At 46.1% G+C, this 26845-nt stretch overlaps 1 protein-coding gene across 18 annotated transcripts in view; it reads left to right on the forward strand.

Moving 5' to 3' along the window:
* The first annotated feature begins 17535 nt into the window (after positions 1-17535).
* The window catches only part of CAMK2G (calcium/calmodulin dependent protein kinase II gamma), a 122372-nt gene continuing 113062 nt past the window's right edge, over positions 17536-26845 (forward strand). For 4 of the 18 annotated variants that reach the window (XM_074830634.1, XM_074830633.1, XM_074830635.1 and 1 more), the window contains exons 1-2: positions 17550-17809; positions 19634-19728. In XM_074830634.1, the coding sequence (XP_074686735.1) occupies positions 17745-17809; positions 19634-19728 (160 nt within the window). In that variant the 5' untranslated portion in view covers positions 17550-17744. Of the gene's footprint in view, positions 17810-19633; positions 19729-26845 lie in introns of all 18 variants that reach the window. The other 14 variants (XM_074830619.1, XM_074830622.1, XM_074830626.1 and 11 more) reach the window with 8 other exon arrangements.

Raw genomic sequence — 26845 nt, forward strand, 5'->3', positions numbered from 1 at the left:
GAACACAGGTCTCAGAGAGGTCAAACAAGAGGTGACCCAGCATGTGTGAGGTCAGTCTTCCAAGAATTAATATTTGGCACATGAAAGCAGACTGATATTTTTACATTTATTTTTTCTCCAGAGATACTCAACATCCACAGCTTGCCTTGAAATTACTGGGAAAAATCAGTCTGTGTTTGTTACCCATTTGTACTTCTAAATAGATAAGTAACTTCTGGTTCAGCAGTTTGCGCTAAGCAACTTGCATACAGAGAATTCACACCTAACTCTTATGAAGAAATAGAAATTGGTATCCATGATTGAAAATCATGTTTACATCCAGTTTTATTGAAAGCATCTGGTTATCGGGGAGTGACAGAATGAAAGCAGTAGCTTTGCTCCGTTGCTCTGTTTGAATCTACCAGTTTCCACAGTTGCCTTGCTGGTGTTTTTTCTGATTTTTGTGCTAGGTTTGCTCACAGCTGCAAAAAAAAGCTGGCTGTGGGGTCTGTGCAGTACAGCTTTTCTGAGGCAAAGCTTCCTAACCCACTGACATGTCATTCTCATTTGGCTCATCTCTTGCTAGTGAAAAACACACTCCACATTTGGGGCTGAGACTCTACACAAGCCCCAGGAAGAAGACTATGCACTTGGATTCCAAGGGACTGGATGAAGCAAATTGCAGCATTTCCCATCACTCAAGAGCACCCAGCTGTAATCAGCACCCCCATTGCACCTCCCACCCACTTCTAGGTGAGTCAAAGTCCCAGAATACCAATTGCCCAGCGGAAGGAAGCAATGAATTTCCTTCATACATCATCAGCTGGGACCGGGATCTAAAACCTTTTGGGAACAGCCTCCAGATGGACATTAGACTGGAACTGGAGTGTTCCCAAAGATTTGAAGAACCCCTCTAAGCCCTCAACCAAGGTGCATTCCTGGTTACCCATTCCTAATGCAAGTACTAAGTCACTAATTCCCAAGACAGTTCTCAACTGGACCAAATAACTTTTGCCAAATATGATGTTCAGTGTTGCTTTTACTCACAACAAGGCATATTGTAGTAGCTCCACAGCCGTGTAACTAGAGCTAGTTGCTTTTACTGTAGGTTCTGATAAGAAAGGACATAGACCTCTGTTTAGGCAGCTCCACGATAAACAGTTAATCAAGCTCACTTCTTTGGCTGTGTAGGGCATGCCTAAGATCCTTCCTTTCCTTCCCCACTCCCCAGGGTACTGGCAGAATTTTGCTGAAAAGCGGCATGGCACAGTGTGGACTAGATCTGCTACAGAACAGAGATTATTAGTGCAGTTCACCCGCCTCTTCCAAATATCACAGCTGTCTTCACATTTTGAAAAGCAATTAAAATCAACGGCACGTAACATATTACAGATGTAGCAAACATTTCCCTTGGACATGGCAAACAGCCCTGGGAACTCTAAACTGCAAACAACAGCCCCTCCTCCTGTTTGCAATGGGGATGCACGTTTAGGTTCAATGCAGCGGAAGCGATTTTCTCCCAATTTTTTGTGTGTCCTTTGTCAGCCACCTAGGGAGCCACAACCTCCAGAGTATGGTATTTAGAAAAATTAAGTCCCCTGAGCAAACTGGGGCTTATTGTTCTGGAGTTTATGAAAAGCATAAACTCTAGTAGAAACAAGTATTAATCATGGATTGCTGAGAGGGATACACACCCTGCATAGTATTCATTTCTCACTGGCTACAGGTTTGTCTGGTTAATCCCACACACTGATATTCATTAGCTAAATGAATACACCCACAGCAAGAACAGAATGAATTTGCGGGGTTGTTAGTTGGCATAACTTCAGTGACTGTTAACAAGTCTTCATTCTTTATATACCAGTTGTCAGTCATAGCCCAGTATGTGACTTATAGGAGAGATAAGTGCTATCATCATCTTGCAAATGAAGAGAGAGAAGCAAGAAGTGTAGGGCTCGTCTGAGGCCACTATGCAGCAAGCAACTGAAAATCTGACAGCTTCAGGCCCATATTTACAAATGTAAATTGTCTAATGGCGTGGGTCTTGTCTTACTGGTCCCAACTCTTGCAAGGTACCTTAGTTCACAAACAGATCCTTTATTTGGAAATAACTTTTCAAGAATGATCTCTCACAGCCCGCGTTACGTTTAAACTGGATGTTGCCACAGAAATGTGCCGTGTTTCATGGTGTATTATCCCTTTGCTCTTTGATCAATTCCTCTTTCGTGTTGAGTTTGCAATTAAGTGTCTTGCAGATCCCAATTTTGATTGGATCTGTTGATTACTTGTCAGGGTGCTGCAGGAATTGGACTGCGAAGGGCGGTGATTTGTTGGAGGAAGGCAGGCACCACAGCCAGAGGGTTCCTCATACACCTCAGAGCTGTACCAAACCTTATGTCTGGGCAGGGCCTGAGGTATCTTCTGCGCCGCGGGCTGTGCTTGGGGCTGCGCTGGGGTAGAGCTTGGGTTTTAGATTTACAGCAATCTTGAGCTGCTGTTAGGATAGCAGAAAATCCAAACCAACGTAACTTGTGCAGCCTGCTTAAACCCACAGATCTCATTTTAAATCTGTCAGTGTAAATGTTTGAACGAGTTTGAACAGGTTCTGCCCTTAAAATTTTTGCGTAAAATGTCATAGACTGATAAGGACACAAAGTACAGCTCAAAAACGTCTCCGCCCTGTATGATTTTGAATACCTTACCCATAAAAATAACTCCTTTTGTGGCTTTGGCCACACCTGAGCAGCAGGCAGAAAACAGTATGCCAGCGCCGGCAGGTGCCAGCCCGCCGAGTCCAGGGGCCCGGCGGGGCTTCGGGGTTCGGGCCCAGCCGGCCCCGGACTCCCGAGTTCCCGGGTTCCCGCCGCCCAGCGCGGGCCGCGGCGGGCGGGAGGCGGCACCGGCCCGGGGCGCCCCCTGGCGGCCGCCGCCGGGCCCGGCCCGGCCCCCCGCTCCCCGTCGCCCCGCCCCGCCCCTCCCCGCCGTGCTGCCCTGCTGTCCGGGATCGAGTGGGCCTCGCACTCGCGTCCGAGTGTTCCCATCACTCCTCCAGGTGTACGGAAGGTAGTTGCTGTTGGGCTTCTCAGAGCGCTGTAGTCTTTCTCGCCCCGGGTCACGCGTGTCAGACACCCCCCCGGGTCACTCCCCTTCGCTGCTTGTGCTGTTACCCAACAGTGCGTTTATGAAAGCACACGGCCTGTTTACAGCAAAGCCTCTCGTAGGACCAGGATTTAACATTTTGAGCCGGTTAGGAAATGGCAAAGGGAATTGCATTACTGCAGATATGTGTGTGTTCTGCAGAGGGGAAGGTTGAAAAAGGCTTTAAAGCTCCCTCAGGCTTCAGAGGAAAAGGATGTATCAATAAATATAAACCAAGTGAGAAAATCGTGCAAAAAATTACTCTGAAGGTGGCAGGCACTTTGATATCTTAGGATGGGTTCCCTCAGTTCTCTCAGGGGCTGCATTACCTCTGCTGAGGGCTGTGATCAGTTTGTGCAGGCCCAGCTGACAGCCGGGGGGAGCATTCGGAGCCCTGCTCGGGATTATGAGATCTTACCCAACTCCTTCAGGAAGTACCAGCCCAGCCCATGCTGCCCTCATCCCCCAGGGCTCAGGCCCCGGGGTGGGAATGGTGGTGAGTGCTGCTTATGAGTTGGTAGAGGTCAGGGCCGACTGCTTGGGAGGAGTGTGTTTCTGTAGGCAAGACTGGTCCTGATGTACTTTTGGGAAGCCCAGGGCGGCAGCAGGGATGTGAGGAACTCTGGAGGACCATGTCACCCTGTTGTTCTAAGACCTATTAGCCTGATACCTAGCAAGTCTGAAGTTACCTGGCTTGGTGAATTCCAGGGGAAAATACCAGGACTAGCTTCCTAATGGAAAGTATATGTTTATGGCATTTAACACAGTTGCTTTCTCTTCTTTCTTCCTCTGAATCCCCTTGTTATTTTATATGCAAGTTTTACATTGCTTTCATTTGTTTCCTTTGGAGGAAGTTTACTTAATCTTCTCTGGAAGTCCCAGTTTACTTAATCTTCTCTGTTAGAGCAGTGTTCCATATATTTGGCTGTCCTTGTTGCCCTTCTTACTTGTGAATAGTAATGACCAGCTAAGAGTCCGTCACTTCATACATGAAGCTGGGATATTTTTTCCACTGGAGCATCACTTGACATGCATCTGCAATAAATGTTAGTGTGGGCAAATGAGAAGCATCAGAAAAAAGCAAGAGTGGAAAAGTGTGGGATGCTGCCTTCTGGGGGCAGTGTGTGCTTGTGTAATTACAGTAACCATGATCAACTTTATTTCTCAAGTGCAAACTGTGGGCTTGTTGTTTCAATAATTCCTCTAATGCTGGAACTACCTCCCCATCAGATCTAGTCTGACTCTACACCTCCTGTGCTCATTAACAGTGGAGTCATTACTTGAGAAATTAAGTAAATACTTCCCTTACCACCACCTCCAGTTCCCAGAGTTTTGTCTCTTTTTACTTTAGGTATCTTTGGAGTATTTTTTCTTTTTTTTCTCAATACATAGGCATGTTGATTTTTCCCTTATTACCCTCCTAGTAGCTATTTGGAGGGACCCTATAGAGATACCCTTTGTGGAGGTTGAGCTTTCAGTAAAGGTTATCTAGGCAAACTGCTAAAACCAGCAGTTAGAGGTTCTCCTGCCTGTAGTGTGACACATGACAGAAGAAAGTGGCACCTTCAGCCTCGAAAACCTTAATTCACAGCAGACTTCTGGGTGCTGAAAGATATGCTTTGGGGTCTTTGATTTCTCCTCTGTTGCAGTGTATATACCAACACAGTATAGCATAATTATTTTCTGAAAAATACAAGAAATTAGTAATTGAGATAGGTTGGTTTGTTTGTTGTAGTACATCCTCATGCCTGTAAATCTTTTGCATTAGAAGCTTTCTGAGATGGACACAAAAAGAATGAGTACCTCATAGCTAGCCCAGCCTGATGTTAAATTTGCAGTAATTTTCAGGAAAAATTACTTAATTATGGTGGGATTATGGGGTATGCATCCACATTTTGCCTTGTGTTTTTCCCCCTCCTTTTTACATGTAATATTAAAAGACTGTTTTAAATAGATTCTTAGAAATTTAATTTTAAAATATGTACTTGGCTATCTTGTATAAATCAGGTCTTTTCCTCAAATATGTTCATGGATATCTGTCAATTCTCCTTTAAATAGCTAAAAAATACTGAGTGATAGAGATAATTTCATAAGTGCCAAAAATCTCTTTAAACCTAGTAAAATGAATCTGAATGATGGTTTCTGATTTCTCCATTGAGGTAAACGACACAGAAAAGGGAGAGATAAATTTCTTCTGAGCCCTTTCTCTAAATAGTTTTATGCCTGGATTAGGAGGTCTGCCTATGTAATGATGTCCAGGCATGACTCATTACTGCAACTCTCCTATTATCTCATTTTGTTGTACATCACTATGTAAATACGTGCTGTCCTGTGCAAGTAAGTAGCCCATCTCCAAAGAGTTCTGTTTACCTCCAAGAAGGCACAATAACCATTCAGTAGAGGAGATGATTTATGATGAAAAGGCAGGGTCACCTGCTTCAAGATCCTATTATAAGGTTAGACTTAAACAAGGGAACACTGGTAAATGAGCCCAAAGAGGGTTTTATGGGCTCAGAACACAAAAAAAGCAGAAGTTGCAATGTCAAGAGTAGGACACACAGACCTACAGCTGAAGCTGATTGAAAGGAATATAGTTTTGCAATGTGGGTAGTTCATACCCCCTTAAACTGAAAGTGTTTTCTTAGATAATTAAACCACAGGATTAAATAGTCTAAAATGACTGTTGTGGATGTGGTTTTAATTCTCAGGCAGTCTAGAGATCTTGGCGAGTGGGGTCTTTACACCTGGGAGGGATTTATGTGTCCAGTTACCCAGCCTTAGGCAGGGTTACAGGTAAGTGACCTTTGCAGTGAGCGTGCACCGCTGCCTTCGCGGTCAGGCCTGGCAGCAGTGCCGCAGGGCCACGGTGACTGCAGACCCCAGGTGTCTCTGGGCAACGTTTTCTTGAGGACACCTGAGCATCTCATATATGTGACTGGTGATCAAAACTCTTCCAGTACAACATGAAGCTCAGCTGAGGCTCTCCTACTTTCCTTTCTACTAACATTTTTTGACTGTTAAGGAAGAATTCTGAAGCCATTTGGTTTGGACTGTCTTTCATGGATTTATGTACTGTGATCTCCTGATGACGTTTCCTTTTCACTGCTGTCTGTAGGACTTGAGATCTTGCCATACTGATGCTTGTTTTATAAATGCTAAATTGCATTGATAATACATTGCTATTTCTCCCACAGTGGCCTTTCATTTTTTTGAGTCAGTAGTAGCAGGACTGTTCTTGTAGTCACTGAAACTTTTTCACTTTCCTTGCCTTCCATTCAGATGTCCCACATCTGTTTCAACTGTATGTAGCTTGCATATTTTTCCTTGCTGCTTCTTAAATCTTTACTATCACAAAACGTCCCATATACATTACCGGCTGGCCTTCACAGACTAAGTACTCAGCACTGTTTCTCTTCCCTTTCAGTTGTGCTGGATGGACTCACATGGGGATAGGTTCCCACAAGCATCATTCCCAAAGGGCACATGTGCTTCCAAGGTGGTCCTGAAAGCTGCAGGCAAGTCCTGCATGTCTCTTGTCTTCTGCTCCTGTTCCTAAAATAGTTCCAGAAGCTAAATCAATTCCAGAAGCAACTTACATGGACAGGGTTCCACACAGGCCCAGCACGTGCAGAACGTTGTTGACTGCCAGCCTGTTCTAGCATTTGGAGAAGTTATGCTGGAAACTTGAATTCTGCATGTCATCGTTGCTGGGTCTCGTTGCACTAGCCTAAGGCTAGAGGAACTGTGCGTTGTGTGTTTGAATAAAACATTTTACTAAAGTGGTGGAATGGTAGACTTGGGACAACCAGAAACCATTGATATTAAGTATCCTTTTCATTTAATACAACACTTTCTATTGTACCGGCTATACACTTTGTAATTAACAAAGTTTTAGCTCCAGAAAGGCGTTGCATATGCAGGAGGCTGGCTCCTTGTCTCTGGCAATTAGATAAATTTCTGTGAGGTTTGGTCTGTTAGCAGGTGGACAAACAAGTACATATAAATTTAATTCACAAAGTGTGCATGGTGACTCTAAAACAGCCACATCTCTAAAACAGCTGGGCAGCAATCAGAGCTCAAAACTGTGTCCATCACAATGCTTCATATACAGAAAGGAACAAACGTTACTCATAGTAAAGCAGGTCTGTTAGTGGTATTGGACAGTCACATGTGCCCCAAAAACTGGTGATCTAGGCAGCCACCTTCGTGATATCAGTGTTGGTAAATATATTTAAGAAAATGCTGAAGAAACTCTTTCAGTTACCAAGTAGTGCATACTATCCCAAGGGAACAAGAGGATTATAACCTCTAGACAAAAGGATGAAGATATAGATTGAAATAAATAGGCAATATCTAGGTTTAGAGAGTGTCTAAGTTGTTGACAAAAAAATATGGGCTTGATATGAAGCTATCCTCAAAGCAAGAGAAATGGAATCATATGGGAGCTCCAAAAGTTGTATTTGTGCCTGATAAAATTCTGAGTTTCACTCTCTAATGGTATTTCTAGTGACATACAAGTAGGTTTTTAGCTCCTCTGTTCCCCCTTGCTGAAGGGAAGGGCAAACTAGGAATAGGATTTTCAAGTCCTCAACTGGCATCATTCATCAAATGAATTACACTGGCTCCTGGGCCAACGCCATCCCAGCCCTCGGCTTGGGGGCCATCCAGTGAAGTCAGAGACAGTCCAGACTGTGCTTTCACCTACCACCATGCTTGCCTAGGAGCAGAGACAGATGCCAAAGCTGAGACAGATGTTATTTCTATGGATTTTCTTTACTGCCAGCAGGTGTGATTTCCATGGGGAGCTTGCTCTTCCCTTGAGAATGACAGTCCAGTGCTACAGCCGCGTGGGATCATAGAGTGCACATCCTCTTCCATACTCACTGTGAGCCAAAAGCTAAATGAAGTTTGCCCCATAATTGTATCATCAGCATTTAATTTCTCATGTAAACATAAAATGTTTTGTCACTTTCTCTGACACACCCACTAGCCTATCCTTCTTTGCTGTAGGGAGCTCACTTTAAGCCAGTTCCTCCTTGTTGTCTCTGGATCCTTGGCCTTTACAGATTCTGACTTTTTTTGTGTGTGTCTTGAAATACATATATATAAACAGCTTTAATCTTTCCTTGCACAGTTTATGGTATCTCTCTGCTTTTGTTCCCATTTATGGGACTGTAGTACCTACATACAGATAGGCTATGCACCATCCAGTTGCATGTACACATGCACACCTCAGCATGAGTCACCTTACCCACATCTTTGTGACCAGAAACACAGTTCTGCTTCATGCATTCGCATGCACTTCTGTGATTTGCAGGTATTCAAGAAACAAACAGCTGCGAGCTAGCATCTTACTCAGCTGCGGTGATGTATTTTTCGCTAGTACTTTTCAAATGTAACATAAGGTCATTAAACATGGAAATAATACCCTCCTCTGCAGTAGAGAAATTCCTTTAGCTACTTTGAGGGCTTCTAAATGTGCAAATATTTGTGTTTCCACAGTCAGGTGTATTTGACTCCTGCCCTTCAAAGGCAGGAAGTCTGTGTCACTGCAGACTCCCAGTGGAGGATTCTTAATGGGGATCCCAACCCAAACTGACAGATCTTGGGTGTAATTTTTTTAGCCTGTCAAGAACCATCTTTTTTTCTTTTGCATTTTAGCTTTATTAACAATATACCAGGAACATAGTACACTCAGAAGGAGGCATAGAAAACAGTAACATTCGCAGCCACTCCACAGGAAAGTGTTGTAGGAGAACAACAAAGGTTTAGTGAGTTTTTAATTGTGAATGGTATGCTATGCTGAAGGCACAGTTCTGAGGAGAAATCTGGTGAGAGCTGCATGTGTAATTCAGAGTGGCACCACTGCATTACCTTCACGCAAAATCAAGATCAATAGGAAAGTGTCTGCAGCTGTTCATGTTGGAGGAACAATCTGAATTCTGCCTTTCTGTGGTGGCTGCACTCCCATGAGGTCATGAGAGAGTCACTGTCCCACTCTCTGCCTCATTTCTCTCATTGTAAAACATGATTTACTTTACTTACTCCCACAGGTTTTGTGACTGTTAATGGGGAGTGTAAATCACTGTTTTACTATTGCTCTGGCTGGGTAATCAGGCCCATCTTTCTCACTGCATGTCCTCTGTTTATCACATGCAGGCAGAACTGAACCCTGGAGAAACTGGAGAGTCCAGCTACTGGGTGGAGGCCTCACTGTGGTTCTCAAATACCCTCTTGCTGCACTTGTTGGCTCAGGCTGTGTTTGTAAACACTCACAGGCCCTCTCCTTTGGATTGTTCCTTGGAGCCAGATTTTCTTTTGATGTTAAACAGATGTGTATGTTAATTAATTTATTTTACTCAGGATAGGAAATTGCTGCCAATGTTCTTTGAAGAGTCCTGTGAGCCATCTCTCCCCTCACATAAACATTCAGGCAATTTTGGTTAAAGTGTTTATTTTTTTTAACTATGCATAAATGTTAATCTGGCTGTTTTACAGCGGAGAGGTTTTACAGGCTCCTTTAAAAATGTCAAGGTCATGTTTAAACAGTTACTGTTTAAATTGAGGAGATGAAGCACTGAACCAAGAGGATTCAGAGATGAAAAAATGAAAACCAGTATTTTCTGCCAACAGGTGTTATTTGAAAGTTTAGTGCTGGTGAAAGTGATGGGGAAATACTTTGGAGACTGATTGTTTCTGCATCTACTCCTTCGTACTTGTACCGTGGACACTTAGTGAAAATACACCCTTCCTGCCTTAGTCCTAAATTGAAAGGACTTCTGCCCGGTGATGGCAGGAAAGCACGGCTCTGTAAACGTTGACTTCCTGAGACTGCCAGGAGGGGCCAGTTCATGCCAATTACAGCAGGGACATTTGTGATGTGAAAGTACTCTACTTCATGGTTTAGAATGGTCTAGGAGGCTGTGATGATTAAATGTTGCTTGTGAGGTCTCCCAGATTCAGAGTAATCTCTCAGGAGAAAAGGACTGAGAATCCTAGTGCTAGATGATTATGTTATTTTGCATATTATAATGCTGCACTCCCACTTGGCTAAGGAGCACAGGGCACTTCTTTTCAAAACCCTAAACTTTCAAACTGCAAGTTTGACAAAAATAACCAAGCCTTATGGAATGCTATTAAGTTATATTTAAGATGGAAGAAAGCAAACCCCTGTATTTTTAAAAATGACCTTCTCTTTTTATGATAACATTAAATAACTCTGGTCTTGGTTTGATGTTGAATTGGTAGGATGTTATGATTTGAGACCTGATGCAGTTCAAACTGATCAGTCTATCACATGTTACCAGATGTGCACAGTGTTTTACCAAACAAGACCAGACAGATGCCTTGTTCTGGAGAGACTGCAGTTTGAGACTGATCTTTCAAGATACTGTATGATGGCAGATTCCCCAAGGGAATGATTTGGTCTCTTTGTAATCTCAAGTGTCTGCATACACTTCAGTGTGTCTGGTGTCTAGCACTGTTAATCTAGGACAATAATCCACAGCCATTTAAATCAAGACCTAACTGAGAACTTAATGGAAAAAGTTTAGTATCTCCCCAAGGACTGTGCCATAAATTCAACTGAGATGACATGAGGAAGGAATTGCAAGATGCATAGTGTGAGATATATTAAGTTTATCTTTAATTGGAGTAGAATTCAAACAGAGCTGGTAATGGCCAAATGTTATGATGACTTTGGTGGTGAGAGTTAAATCTGAGGTTTTCCCAGTGATCTGTGCTCCATTTTAAAAAGCAAAGAAACAAAATTTGTTGTGGCTGGCACTAAATGGAAGTCTTTTTTTTAGCAGTAGCAATAGATGGCAATGACTGATCCACAGAAACCAAACAGCTCATTTCTCATTCCTTTTGGTTATGGGTGACCCACAGCAATGAGGGAGTTGCTTGTTCATATTCTCAACACTGAAAGACAGCATTCAGCTCATGAGGACTGTCCATCCATCAACTTTCTTGCAGTATTAGCCTTCCCCTTGACAGAGACCTTATTTAAAAAAAAGAGGGAGACCCCACCCCATGATGTGGCATTAGTTTTCAGTGATCAATACCATTCAGTATGGTTTAGGTATAATGCCATACAATAATTTAAGTTGGTGGAGATATCTGGGATACAGGGAGAAATCCATGTTCATCCTTTATGTAACAGTCATTGAGTCACACAATCTTGTTTAAACAAACAGTGTGAATCTTAAAATAGCCTCTGGACATTCCACTGTGATGGCCATATTCAAATGAATGTTCAAGATGTTTCCCCACTATCGTATACCCACACAGTAACCCTTCAGTGACAGCAGAGCCATCTAGAGACAGTATTAAGCTACACTTGGCACTGAGCACACAGATCTGTTCACTTGCTCTGGTGAAACAGGCAAATCTGCTTGTCTGTTGTCCCCCCACCAAGGGAGGCAATAGACATGAAACATTTTGAGGCTAAGCTCATCTGAGGGTGATTTTAACATACCAGTTATTGTTACTGGATAATTATTAGAGGAATTAATGGAACACGACCTTGTTGCCATATAAATGGTGGGAAACCCTGCTCTTCAACTGATTAACAATTGACATTGGCCAGTTTCAAGAAGATAGGAATGAAAATTCAAAATTCTTTGAATGCAGTATTATTATTATCGCTGTAGATACAGAACTAGAGGAAATTGTTCTTACTGCTCAGAACATTTGTCTGATTTCTGTAACCCTCGCTGGTGTTTCCTATAGTGTCTTACTGATACATTTCAAAGGATAGTTTAGATATGATGAAAGCATAAATATTTTGTGGAACTGATCAGTTAAGAGAGCAGCCAGTAAACATTGGAGCTGAGCACTCAGAAATTGTTTAGTGGTGTCTCTCTAGCAAAGAAAGCTTCAAAGAGGAGGCTGGAAAGGCTACTCTTCTGGAGCTCACTCAGTTTCTAACCTAGAGCTCAGGCTAGTATTGGAGGGACTTGGATTTTCATGAGATGAGAAACATAAATTCAGGCTGCTGCAGCCCCTTCTTGTATGGGTCTGCGGGTGAAGTACTCAGCTCTTCAAGATTGTCGATGTGTTATCTTCCACAAGGCTTTGACTATATCATGTGTACTTGTGCAGGAATCCAGAACAGGCTGTGAAATCGGTTAATAAAACTGGTATTGATCCCTCAGTAGAGGTAGGATAAGACTCCAGAGAAAAGACTGTGTGGAGTGAGCTTATGGCAGCTAAATAAGATGAATGTGTACTGAATGCTTCCCTTTCCTAGTTGGGGACCTAACTTGTACGTCTGAAATCCAAACTTGCAAGCACTTCAAGCTGAGAGGAGAATACCTCATGTCTAAGTGGCTTGCAAAACTCCCAGTGAAAGGCATGTGTCCCCATGAGTCACTGGGGGAGCTGGGGAACCAGTCAGTCCATCAGCAGGCACACAGGGCCTGCCCAGGGGCACCCAGGCACTGAGATCCTGCCGGATTGTAGCTTCCCCCTCCTTTGTCTGAACTCCCTTGGGGGCAGTGACCTGCAGCACTGAAGAGCAGAGATGTATAGAACAGGGCTGGCCATGTGAACATACCCACTGACCCTATGTCATAACAGGAGAGAGCATTCAGTGACATTAAAATAGAACAAATTTGCAATGATATCAGGTTATATGTTTTATGAGCCATATAATTAACATGCGACACTCAGTGCCATGGGATATTATTGACTTAAATAGCTTAGTAAGTATCAAAAAGGATTAGGCATTGACATGAAACAGAATAGCATATGCAACGAGACAAGCTAGGATCAAAATTACAAGGGCTACCAATCCTTGTGCTTCAGGGCATATTTTGATCATCAGCTTGGGGTCAGGAGGAACGCCACTCTCTAATCCAGTAGTGTGCAGTATGCACGTGGGTTATAGTTATATGGATGTCTTTATTGGCCTGTTTTGATTCCTTTCCTTTTTCCTTCTCTGTCTTCCTTTCATCCCCTCCTGTTCCCCCTCCATCACATTTATTATCTGGAATAGGTCACTACTGAAGACAAGACACTAAACAAAATGGATGGCTGAATAGTCTGTACTAATAGGGTAATTTAGTGTTTGCTTCTCTCCAGAACTGTAACATTTATTTCAAATATAAATTTTATATTCACTCGCTGAAAGTTCCTCTCTTTCCAACCTTCCTTCTATGCACGCTACTTTTTATTTTTATCAACTACACCTACAAATCCACTTAGGCTCATCTGAATCATGATTTTTCAGAGGTAACAAATGAACCTCAGTTTGGGAGAAGAAAGAGAACAACCAGGCATAATAAAAGAACCTGATTTTTCTGGTAGATACTCAACAATTGCTTAAGTAAAAATTTTTTTGAGAGATCTTGTATCGTATAGCCAACATGAATAATCACCTATGAAAATAAGGGGTTTTCTTCTGTGTACATGACAGTGACTATGTGGACAGTCACAATAAAATGATGCTTGATTTGGGTAACACTTTGCAGTTTCCTCTGTAGAGACTTAAGCAAAATAATTGTTAAGAATTTTAACACTTTTTCTCACTTTCACCTGCCAGAAAATTCCTCATTTTAAGATGATATAATATTTCACACAGTTCTAGAGGTTTGGATGTTTTGTTTTGTATTTTCATTTGTCACTATACTGAAGTAGTGCCAGGAAGTCCCACGTAAGAGCAGGGCAGGTTGAATTTTATGTTCTGTAAATGCCTTGCCTCTAAATAGACAGACTGGATAGCAGTGGCACAGAGAAGAAAATTACTTGATTCTTTGTGGGACCGCAAGTTAACAGCAGAAAACCAGAGACTGTCTATTTAAAAAATATGCCTACTCATTTTATTTGTTTCTTATTTCTTTTTTTCTTCTTGCCTTCACCCTCCCAGACTGATTTCTAACTTCACCCATTCTTACCCCTCCCTGGTCCTTTATTTTTGCTATCACCCTCAGCCAGTGCTGCTCCACTCAGCACACTGATACTTGCTGCCCTCTGGCTTATTCAACCTTGCTGGAAAGATGCTATTGTGCAGCTTCTCCAGCATCCTTCCCATTTTCCACAGTGGGTCAAATTCCAGTTAGTTTCTGCAAACTCATTTTGTAATCCTTTACTCTGCTTCCCTAAAGACCAACGCTTTTGTGTTATTGCCCTCCCACAGATGTTCCTCAACGTGCCAAAGCTGACCTTAGGCTCCATGGACAGATGGGGCCTGGTCCAAAATTCATTAACATCAGAGGAAATGTCCATTTACACCCAAGTCCTTTGCATTTTACTTACTTTCTTTAGTGCCTCTTACTCAGCTCCAGTTATTAAAATCAGATTAATCCCTTACAGTTCAGCGTACTGTATAAGCCAACCTGTGCTATCGAAAGATAGAGGCCAAACTGCTCCTCTGCTAATGTTAAATCTGCAGCTGGCTAATACCAAAAGCAAGGTATCACTTCCAGATTTCAATCCTGCATAACTGAGGTCAGAATCTCCCTTACTGTTCATTAGCTGAATCTCCCATTACTAGCACACAGGCTTGCTAAAAACCATTCTTACTGTTCAGATATTTTCTAGGCCCTACAACATTATCCTGTCCAGACACCGTTCAAAATTCACCTCTATTTGTGGTTTTACTCTCAGTACAAGTAGGCTGCTATGTCAGCCAGAACATCAATATTTCTTTCTGTTGACACAATACTCTCTTATCCATATTGCCACCCCTCCTCCTGCTTCATTTTGTCTACATTCCTTTTGAAATCTCTACTCCCATAATTTAGTCTCCCACTCAGTACTTGGTTTAATCAAGTCTGTCACTCAATTTATATCCCACTTCTCGCTTAACACAAGTTTCTCGGTTAGCAATCTGTTTCTGTAGCACTTGCAATGCATAACACATGGTTAGCTTTTCTTTCTGCACTCAGTCCTCTGTTTGCTTTCTGATTTCCAGACCTCACTTTTCCTTGTAACACTTGAAGATGAGAAACTTCCTCTTCTGTCTCCCTCTTTTTATGTTCCTCATGTATTTTTATGAGACCACTGCAATCAGGGCTTCTTAAATATCATGGGGTGCTTTGTGTAGGGCACAGAACAGTCTTTGAGTCCAGTTAAAAGTTTTCAACTGCAGAATCTCACTGTGTTTTAATACATAGCTTTAGGTAAACCTCTCTTGTTGCTGTATTTCTTTCTCACGGCTTGTACCCCTTTAAATCTTCATCTTTCCTTGGTTTGTAGGAACACAGGACAAACACACAAAAGCTCAAATTCTCTCCCTCTGGCTGCTCATTCAGCACAGTGTGCTAAAATCTGGTCTTAAACATCCACCCTCAGTTTTTGTGTTGAGGAACAAAGAGTGGAACAGAGTCTTTTTTTCTAGTTGTTCCGTACATTTTAACACAGGGGACCGGGTTGCATATATCTTGACTACATTGCCTAGTGCAACCACAACACAAACTTAACAGCTCACCTTTCCTTCACAAAGAACATCTAATGTCATTCTGGATGGTGGAAGTGCGCTGCAGGTTGAGTATCAGCAACATTGCCCACCACCGCATCTAGACTCCCACTTGAGTTTTGTATTATCAGTCAATTCTCCTGGTAAGGACCGTGGGTTGTCAGGCTGTTTTCCTCCTCTTCTGCAACTCTTCTAGCTGTTAGAGAAACTGGTGGACCACTGATTGAAGCTGTTGGAGCAGTTCTAGCTCGACAGGAGGCAGATTCACTGATTGGCACCTGTTGGATAGAACATTTGTTGGTTCTCTCACTTATTCTGCTGGATCAGCAGGTTTCCAGGTTTAAATGCTGGCATGGTGCAAGATGCAGAACGCTGTTGTTTCATAATCACCTTCTAGAAGTATTTCTTTGTTGTAATGGTACTGTTATGTTGTCCTACTTTTGCTATCTACTTTCTGCATAGGCTGGGTGAATTTTTGCCCACTGCATCACTTAGGTGTAAGACTTTGCAGCGCTGGGCTGGCTGCATTTAACGTGGAGATGGGGAGTGGAGGGGATATACTGGTGGCTGCTGTCAGTGCTTTTCATGGGATTGAGTAACACGACGATTTCGTAGTCCAGTCACAGAGCAGTAATGCATGGTACTTATACAGTACTTTTCATTTTCAGATCAGTTAAATGCTGTTCCTGGCTCACAGTATGCTCACCCGTCTCTCTGTATGTCCTTAATACAGCTCGCGCTCCTGGTCGTGCAGGAGAGGCCAGAGCAGTCCTTCCCTCTCCGGCTGGATCAGTGACTGCCCTATATAAATCTGCATATTAAGCAGATTTGGCAATTGTTCAGACAGAGACAGACTCACTTAAGTAAGAGATGAAAATAAACTTGCTTATAAAGGCACCGCAGACAGCACTCTCGGCTGGTATGCTATTAGAACAGAGGCTGGTTTGTTTTCTTTTGCAGTTAGAGACCGACGATTTTTGTTCACCTTCTGCGTCCGAGTCCCATCACCATAAACCATACGTGTGTGCGAATACCGGACTCGTTCTGTAGTAGTTTCCATCCATTTCGCGCGTTACCGCTCTACCTCTGCACCAGATGGTTCATTTCCTCGCGGACTCCCCCGCGCACCCCCAAGGTCGGGCAGCCCGACAGTGCTGCCCGCTGGGGAGCGGAGCGGGCCGGGCCCAACGCTGGGTGGCTCAGGAGGACTTGGGGCTCCGCTTCCCCCGCTCGCGGGGGGCAACGCAGCGCGGCGCGTCCCCCGCGCTGGGCGGTGGCCTCAGACTGCGGCCAGGCCGGGCGGCAGCGACCAGGAGCTGCCCCTCCTGCCTTCCCCCCCCCTTCTCCTCCTCCTCCTCCTCCTCCTCCTCCTCCGCCGGCCGGCCGGAGCGCGCCCAGAGCGGCAGGGAGAGGCCGGGCGGCGGCTGCCTGCGGGCCGGCAGTTCGCGCGCCAGGACACAGAGGGGCCGGGTCACCCGGCGCTGCCAGCCCAGCGCTAAGCCCCGCCGACGTGCGCCCGGGGGAGGGCGGCGGCGGTGGTGGTGGCTCCCCCCTTCTCTCTTCGCCGCACGCAGGAAGTTTATCCGGCCGCGGCTCTCCCCGCCCTGGGCGCAGCGGCCCCGGCCCGGCGCCCCCCGAGGGGGGATTTAAGAGAAATACCCGCCCGGCGTGCCCGGCCGGGGGGCTCCTCCCGGTCCTGCAGCTGCCGGCGGAGCGAGTGGGGAGGGGGCGAGCACGCCGCAGCCCGCCCGCTCTCCATGCGCGGGGGCGGGGGCGCTGACTGCAGTGCCCGCTCCGGCGGCGGCGGCGGGCGGGAGGAGGCGGCCGCGCCCGGGCTGCAGCCCGCACCCCCCCCCCCCCCCCCCCGGCCAGGCGGGCGGCGGCGCTGCGGGCGGCCCGGGAGCGCCCCCGGCGGCCACACCCCGTGGCGGGCCGGGGCCGGCGGAGGGGCGGAGGGAGGGGGCCGGCGCGGGGTGTCTCCGAGCCAGTTCTCGCGGTGCTGGCCAGGCTCAGCCTCCTTCCCCTCCCCGGCGAGCGGTGACTGTGCACGGCGGAGCGGGGAGCGCCGAGCCGGGCGCGGGGGGAGCCCGCGCCGCCCCGCCGAGCCAGGAGGGAGGCCGCCGAGCAGCCCGCCCGGCCCGTCCCGGCCCGTCCCGGCCGCTCTGCCCCATGCCCTAGCGGCACTGAGCCCGCCCGCAGCCCGAACATGGCCACCACGGCAACGTGCACCCGCTTCACCGACGAGTACCAGCTCTACGAGGAGCTTGGCAAGTACGGAGCCCGCTGCGCGCCCCGCGCCGCGCCGCGCCCCGCCGCCCGCCCCGGGCCCGGCCCCGGCCCCCGGCGGCGCTGCCCGGAGCCCCGCGCCGGTGACCCGGCTCTCCCGGCAGCCGGAGGAGGATTAGCTGCCGCGCTGTAATCCTGCTCTCGGTCCACCCCAGCGGCATCGCCGCCGGAGGGAAAGGTGTCTCCGTCCCCGGGTCGTCCCCGCCGCTGGATGGGGTGTCCCCGCAGCCTGTCTCGGGCTGCGCGCTCCTGTTGCACCCCGGGATTCCCTCCCTCTCCCCTTTGCCCTCCTCGGGACCGGGCTGCCGCGTCCTCCTCCCCGCACCGTCTCCCTGCTACACGTTGCCTTCAGCTGTTTCTGCGCTGGGACACGGCGCTGTTCCTGCCGCTCCGCGGTGCCTCGGTCCCCACTTCCTCGTCCCTGTGAAAGGACCAGGTGCTGCTGCAGCGCGCTTCTCCCTCCCGCTCTCCGCGCTTGTCTCTGCATTGGCAGACCTGCTGCTGCACCCTAGGACAGGGCTTTGCGGGGGGACCCTGGGGGGCAGGAAAGCGGCGGCGCGACGGCCGGAGTAGGACTGTGGGGACAGTGCGTTCCTGGGTGCTGCTGCTCTCCCCCTCCCTCCCTTTCTGCACCAACTGCCGGGCTCTGCTGCATCTCTTCTCGCCAGCCCGGTGTCCCCGTCCTTCCCCACACTGCTGCAGCCGTGTGTCACCAAGCCCGGGCCCCGGTGCTGGTGCTCACCTTGCTGCTTATTGGTTTGTATGTAGAGGCTGAGGAAGGGGAGAAAAAGGCAGGACTCTACAGTGTCGGGAGGATTCAAGCTATTTTAGGCTATCTGTAGGGGCTAACTGTCTTCTGGAGCCCTTGTGCAGCTTCTGTTCCCCTTTCTTATACTTTAAATATGTACGTTTGACCATAGACGCGCGTTCGCATTTCTGGTCTGAAGGACTTGGAATTTTCTGCCAGTTTTCTCTTACTTGTCCTTTTCCCCATTTTGGATCTTTCCTGTAAACCAGTTGTTACTCTTTTCCCATCCTGTTTTACTGTTTTTTAAAAAAAGAAGAGACTGCTTTCAAGCGCTTGTCTGTGTATTCCTGTAGATTTTGAGTCCCTATCTTTTCACCTTGTTCTCTGTTGTATTATCTCTTTTTTTCCTCACAGAAATCCTTCTTCCCTCCCTCTCAGACCTCTTCTCCAAGTGGCTCTTTGGAATAGTTGTAATAATATCAATAGTTCCAGCTTGAGAAAATGTACAAAGCCTCGTAGCTTCCTACTCACTTCATTAATAGGTACATGCTTATCCCCATTTTGCAGGTGGGTAGAGAGATGTAAGAGAACTAGTAACTTCTGCAAAGCGTTGTAGCGATTTCGTGACCGAGCTGGCACTTGAACGTGGGAGAAATGAGTCCTGGTTGTCTGATGTAACTGCTGGGGATACTGTCTTCGGAAGATGGACTTACTGGCTAGTGCTTGCAGCGTTGTTCTGGGCTGCTTGTCTCCCGTTCATCAATCCTTTCATGTCCTGTTTCTGTGCCCGTATGGTCTCTCTCTCCCTGCACAGTGTGCTGTTCTTACTGCGCTGTCTGTGAGGGGGCTTGAGGGGTCTTCAGGAAGCTTGAGTACATGTAGACTAGGTTTTATTTGCTGATCAGACAGCATGCACTGTTCATCAGATTCTCATGTGTTGTCCCTCCTCTGTTATGTCTTCTGCCCTGTCCTTAATCTGGTCTGCTCTGGGGATAGAAATTGCTGCTATTGTATTCTCATTTTCAGTTTCATAGCTCCTACCCTCTTTATTTTTCTTCTAGGGGAGCCTTCTCTGTGGTCCGCAGATGTGTAAAGAAAAGTTCATCACAGGAATATGCTGCAAAAATCATCAACACCAAAAAACTGTCAGCCAGAGGTTAGTGTCTCAATCTACCCTTCTTCCTTTTATTAATAGAAAACACTTCACTGGAGTCAAAGCTGTAATAAGTTTAAGGGATCTGTAGTTGCGTGTCTCAGTCATTATTTCAGCATTACAAAATAATTGAGTTGTGTGGCAAAGAGGAGATTGAAAGGAGGCAGCGTAGGATGGTAGGAAAAATTCCTGTACCTGGAAATGGGTACTCTGTGAAGTGATGTTGTCTTTTTTTTCTTTGAGATTTTTCTTCTGCAAGTTGAGCTAGAGGTATGTTTATAGAAGATTTATGTATGTGTGTGTGTACCAATCACTCATAATAAAGAGAAGTGTTGGAGACTGATTTTGCTGAATGTCTTTTCTACCTAGGAGATCTGTCTTACCAGAACAGATGTGATTATTTTTTTTTGAAGGATAGATGCTATATGCCTTGCTCCTTTCATGCTGTAGTTAAACATGGTGTGTTTGGAAACTAACAAGGTTGCCTTCAAAGACTGAAGTAGGCTGGATGGAGAAATCTTGTGAATTTGACTTCTCAACAAATTAGAACAAGCATTTTTTGGTTTTGTTAGTCCTGGAGCCTTCCAAAACCTGAGAACAGACTGTAGTCTTATGAAAAGAGAAAAAATGTTAACTCTTCCCCCAAGCTGTTGGTCTTCTGTTTTCCAGGGACATATGTATGCACAAAGGGTAGTGTACCTAGTGTATCTTCTAGTTTGTAGGGAACCCTTACAGGGATTAAAGTTGCTTTGTGGGTGGGGTGGATGAGTAGGAGAATGAGAGAAACTGAACTGCGGTAAAAGGTGCTGAAAGCAGAGGGCAACAAGTTGAGATGCTAGAGGTGACTTGTTTCTAGAAGAGGTGAACAAGACAAGATCTAAGTCTGTAGAGGCCTTTCAGATTTGATAAAATGAATGTCTTAAGGCCCTTGACTGTCTTACTAGTTGAATAGATGGCTCAATAGGGGGGTTGACTGAGAAATGAAAAAAGAGCGGGAGGAGGAGGCAAATGATCTTGATAAGTCATTGGGAAATGAAGAATGTTTTGCCTAATCCCTATAAAAGAGAAAAATAGAATATGTATTCTCTCTTTTGCTGGAATGTGAAATGTGATGATAAGAGCAGAAGACAGCTTGAAGAATGGTGAAAAATTTCCATTTACTGTGGTTTGTATCAGTAGTAGAGTGTGCAGTGCCATGAAGGTTGATTTTTTTTTTTTCTTTTTTTTTTTTGACTTAACGGAAGTAAGCATATGTGATAATGTGGTGTTTTGGTATCTAGCTTCTGTGAGGTCATGTTGAGGACCAACCAGCGGAGCCCTAGGTTGTTTAGGAGATGGCTGCAGATCCTATGAGAATTGGTGTCCCCTCCATGGTCAGGTGACAGTGCCTGCTGATGTAGATGGGATATCCTATCTCCTGAGTTCAAAATTAGTTCAACTTAATATGGGAGAGGTTCAAAGGATGGCTTTGCTTTGCTGACAGCCATTAATGATGTGTTCGCTCCACAGAGTTCCCTGTCCATCCTCTAGTGAGGACTAAAGCTCAGGAGAGCCATCTTCTCAGATGCTAGTGGACACAAGCCTACTTAGAGGAGGGAGGGGGTAGCTTGATAAACTGATTGCAAATGAGAAACCGTTTTCTTACAAAGGAGGTGGTATTGAAGTTAACTCTGGAGATAAGAAAAATTGGGAAAACAGCAGGCTGAATACAGTTGAAACAAAATTCAGAAACATATTAGCAGAAGTCCAAAAGTAACAGAACAACTGATGGAGTCAGTTTTTAAGTGTTCGGGCACCTAATGAGTTACAGAGGGAGCAATATATGGATTCTAATTGTTTTTCATATTAAGGTGATGATGGTTTTATGACCCAGCAAGTAGGAAAAGTAAGTATGGGTGCATACAGGCCATGTTTTGATCTACTACTTACTTTCTAGATCTCATACCTTCCTATTTATAAAATACGTTAAGGATACTGGCCTGGTCATCAGCTACATAACTTGGGGCAGCTGGCAATGATTTACTTGCAAAGGTATTGGTTAGGTAGAGGGTAAGTGTGGGGAGAGCCAAGAAAGGAAATGGACATTTCTGCTAGTACAGAAGAATGTCAGAAACAGGGACTGATCAGGTTTCGTTGCAGTCTTATCTGAGGACTAAAGAATCTGTATTTACAGTGAAGAGTGGATGGTGACTTCAGCTGAATATATAGGTTCCTCAGTTATTCCAGCTGTGTTTGCTGATAGCTCAAGTGGTTAGTACAAAAAGGGACCGAATATTTTGATAGGAACTTATTGAATTCACCTTGGAATAGGTCTTTAAAGCACTGAAGGAAAAATGCATGCTATTTAGACATTGCAGCTGTAAATCAGTGATTAGCGAGATTTGATTCAGCAACCTGAAAATGAAAGTTTCAGGGAAAGGCATTTTAGAAAGCTGTCTCCCGCGGGAGGAGAATTACGGTGTTAATTCTGCAGTATCCTGGATATATGTTGGCTGATGCTTCCTTTCCCCAAGCTGGCACTTCTCCCTGGGGAGGCCATGTCTCTGCCCAGCACTACGTACGAACAGGGCTTTCAGGTGCACCCAACTGCATGCCTGTCTGTTGCGCAGATTAACCAACCCACCCTCCTGACCTGCCTCCTGCGCTCTTGGTTTTCTTCTAGGCTTGGTCACAGTGCCAGAATATTGCCTCATGTAGGAACACCCTGCCCCTCTCCAACTTAAGCATAGCTACATTTAACATTTTGTACCTTCTCTAGCAGAATTTGAACCTGTGTGTAATAACTGCTACTTCAAGAGTCAGTGTCTTGCTGTTGCTGAGAAGTATTTGTAGCCCATTGCTGCTTCACAGAAGTTTGCCTGCTGTAGTGCTTCACTTGGTTATGTCCAGGGAAATAGTAACAAAGCCTTGCTCTCCTTCTGTGGTACTTACAGTTACCTTTATTTTTCAAGATTCTTGATGAAGAAATGCTAGGTAGCTGACTGGGAAGTGCTGAATAGCTTGTTGTACAAAGCTAAAAAGGAGGAAGAGGGACACTTCAGGGTTATTTGTATGCATTTAAAGGGTTCTGTATTACTTGACATGTTTATCAAACTGTTTTCTTAAAGCAGTAAAGAGTTGAAGTGGCATGGTGCTGTTACAGGGCTTTTCTGTGAAAGCAAGGAGGATGAATGTGGTGCTGGTCTTTGTGAAGGGCGGTCCTAACAACTTCAGTCTAGTAAGCTTTGTAAAACACAAAGTCAGATGTTGAGAGGAGAGTCTGTTTCTCTATTGTCTATGATTTTTGGATGCCTGTTCTCTCTCTTTTTTAATAAATCGTGTCAGTAAGAGCTGGTCTAGATTAAAATTCATATTTCTGCTTTAATGAAGTATTTGCTATTATTCATATTGTGTTGATGCTTAAGACTGCCCAGTGAAGAATATGCCAAGAACTTCAATGTTAAATAGGGGCCACATGCTTGTGGAAAGGGAGGGGAAGCAGACTTCACCTCAGTCGGCATTCAGCTGACATATAAGAGCAGTGGTTATTACACATGGGGGAAATACAGTGCTTCAGTCATCTGAAGTTCCTGTGGGATTGAACACACAGGCTTTTACCAGAGCTACAGGTAGAGGGAAGTAATAACTGTAATTTTTTGGAAGTTGTTTTGTGGGTCACCAGAATGCTTTTTGAAGATGAAAATTCATAGGAAGTAGTGCTTCAGTTCCTGGACAGCAGTGAAGTTCAAATAAAATAAAATTGCTTGCAGTGATCAAAAGGATCAAGAGAGTAGCAGTTGCTTTAGTAGCAGTAGGGAAATATCCAGGATTTGACTCTCCAGCATGTAGTTTAAGAGATAGTCCTGCGTTGGAAGGAGGTAGGCAGAGCTCTATTGTCGTAATTTTTAGGATGTTGTTTATACCAAATAGTATATAGCGATCCTACCACCATGTGTGGGATTTTTGGCCCTTGTTTTTGTTTTGTTTTGTTTTGTTTTCTTGGGGGGGGGGGAAATCTTTGTGCCTTATTACATCTATTGTTAAATTTCATTTGTTGCTGAAAATCTGTATCTTTCAACTCTTGCAAGTGACATCTCTGGATGGAAAAATGAAAAGCAGCTGCCTTGGAAGTTAGACCGCTTCACTGCTTGCTTATTGTGACTTTGCTCTTGCCTGTGGAATAAAGAGGTGGATTCTCTCCCTTGCTCTCCATCTTTCCAAATTTGTAAACCAGATTAAAATTTGCCCAGTCTACCCAGTTATTTTGTTGTTCCTGTAGGAGATTATGTGGATTGTGGGAGGAGCAGGGAAATACCTCTGTGTGTCAAACCCCGACAGGAAAAAAGCTCTCTCTTTACACTTCCAGCTCAGCTCTTTTTCGTACACCTCTCTTCTGGCTTTCAGTTCCGCAGTGGTTGCTGATTTGGGCTTTACAGTATGTTTTGTTGGAGGTGTCAGTAGTAGCTTCCCTGGAGACTGAAATGTTGAGCTGGAGTGCTGCAGAGGAAGTTTAGCAGCCCCAGTCCCTACCTTCTACCTTGCTCTGCTCAGTAAATGTTCTTAGCAGGTGTTTGCCTTCGGATTCTCTGGGACTGCTCCCGTGGCTGCCAGGTTTGAAGCCCCGGGGGTACCGCACAGCGGGCTGCGTTAGGTGGGCGCAGCGGTGGTGCAGTGCAGCCCGGCACCTCGGCTCCGGGGGAGAGCGGGGGGAGCCCGGCACGCCGCTCCCGGGGGGCTGCAGCGCGAAGCCGAACTCGTGTAGAAATGTGGCGTGCGGTAGGTGTCCTCTGTGCGTGCCCGGGCTTCTGGGCTGGGGACAAATGTCCTTCCGTGCAGAGGACGGCAGGGCAAACCGCGTCTGCTCAGCTGGAGTTGCGGAGCAGCCAGATCGGGTCTGGTCCCTTGGTGTGGGAGGGGGCTGCCCTTCCCGCAGGGCTGGCCTTTGGGCTGGGTGTGGAGAGCTGCCCTCGCCCCAGCTCCTCCTCCCGGCGCCGCCCGCGAGGAGCCTGAGCGATGCTGTGCTGAGGGGACGCACAGAGGAGGAGCTGAGCTGCAGTGAGGGCTGGGGAGTTGTGTGGAGGTCCTGGCGCACGTGGCGGGGGTCGGGAGCGGAGCAGAGGGCTGCGCCCCGCGGCGCGGCGGGGGCTGCCTGGGGGAGCGGGCGGCTGAACCTTCCGCTCTGCACCGCAGCGCACACGCGTGCGCGGGGGGGGGCGGGGGGGCTGCTCTGCTGATGTCACAAACTGCAGCCCGTTGCCGCCCGCCAGCAGCCTGCCTCCCCCTCCTCCTCCTCCCCTCCTCCGCCTGCAGCCCCCCGCGCAGGGGAAGAGGGGTTCGGGCGGTATGTGTGGCTAGGGGAAGCGCCACTGGGAGAGGAGGGCTGTGTGTAAAAGCAGAGACCCTGACCTTGGGGGAGAGGCTGGGGCTGGGAGCTTGCTGGGGGCCGCCGGGGGTCAGCCTGGCTTTTCGGCCGCCCCAACACAAGGGCGCGGGCAGGAGAGCGCCCTGGCATGAGAGCCGGCAGAGATTGGCGGGGTGGCGAGCGGTGGAAGCCTTGCTAATGCTGTGGCTCGCGGTGGCCAGAAGCTGGCTTCCTCCCGCTGTGGATGTCGGTGATGGCTGGGGTTACCCCAGGTTGCCTCTCAGTTTACGCTGTATATTTTATAAAGGAGCTGGAACAGAGCAGACAGGATTTCAGCTCGTGTCTGTCTTCTCAGTGGTCACATTGAGTATTAAATTTCCAGCAGTAACAATGCGGGGGGGGGGGGCAGTGGGCACACAGATTGGGCAGGAGCTCCTACTGCCTCCACGGGAAGTGGGAGAAAGGGGCTTGGTGAGAGCGTGGGGTTCCTTGTTTTCCCAATATAAACTGAATTTGTGTATGGCAGAGATGCGATTAGACATAACTCCTGTACGTGTCCCAAAGCCCTTGGCTCTAGAACATTTGCTCTGATCAGCGAGCCACGACTGCAGTATTTCCAGGTGTCTCTCCAGTGGAGAGTGGGATGTTGAGCACACTAAGTATTTGGGGCAATGTGAGCTACTTGAATTTCTTGTAAGAAGGATCAAGTGCAAAAGCTATGGGGGTTTTTTTGTTGGTTTTGGGGCGTAGAGTGGAAATTTCACTGCCTCCAAATTTAATCCCTCTTTGGACAGTACCAAAACCATCACTGCCAGAGGAGGACTCATCCATAGATCATAAAGAAATTTCTGAGGAGTGCTTCACCCACCCAAACAGTGCATTAGCACCACAGTTTTAGGAGAGGACTATGAAAATCTTCTTGTTCCCTTCCACACCCTGGAAGTATTTTAGTTTTTCTGGCCCTGCAGATTGGTTGAAGACAATTTTTAAAAGGGAAGCACGCCAATATAAAAATCTCTCTCCACTGTGCCACCTATGAGCACCATCTATCTGCTTCACAACCCTGACAACCAGGGCATCACTCCCTTTTTATTAATTCTGGCCTGTCACCTGTTTTGGTGTTTCAGGTGTTTCTTTTTCTTTTCTCTGATCTTGAAATCTCTTGATTTTCACCAAGATAACAGACTTTACAGAATTGTTAATTTGCCAGTGTTTGACTCTGGAATGAGATATTGCTGTTGTCTGGGACAGGGGAAGAGGGCACTATCAGCTGTCACCAGGATCACCAGTGCAGGAAAGAAGCCTTGTATGTTGTAAAAGGAAATGTGAAGAGTGACCATTGTGTGTTTTCCTGCAACAGAAGTGATGTCAGTGCTCAAAGTAGTCATCCTGGGGAAAGCAGAGATGCATTGGTTTCTGATAGACAAATGCGTACTTAAGATTTTGAGGTGCTCACTTGATTTTTTTTTTTTTTTTAGTGTATGGGGGAAATGTCAAGCTGTAACTTAAACAACTGTAGTTCCTGTTGGCTCTTATGACAATAAGCTTAATGCTTCAAAATGTGGGGTCCTATGAGTTATGCTGACCTCCGGTTCCTTTTTGTACCTTCTTAAATTTACTGTCTATTTAAATATCACTGTATACTTCTGTTACAGCTCCCCGGGCATTCTGGTATTGCTGCCTACATGATTTTTGGAGAACAGTAGCAGAATACTTCTGAAGAGATGGGCTGACAGTATCTTTAGAAATCAGCTTTTTGAACACTGAGGGTAGCTGAAG

The sequence above is a fragment of the Strix aluco genome, chromosome 7 (assembly GCF_031877795.1).
Source record: "Strix aluco isolate bStrAlu1 chromosome 7, bStrAlu1.hap1, whole genome shotgun sequence".
Lineage (NCBI taxonomy): Eukaryota > Metazoa > Chordata > Aves > Strigiformes > Strigidae > Strix > Strix aluco.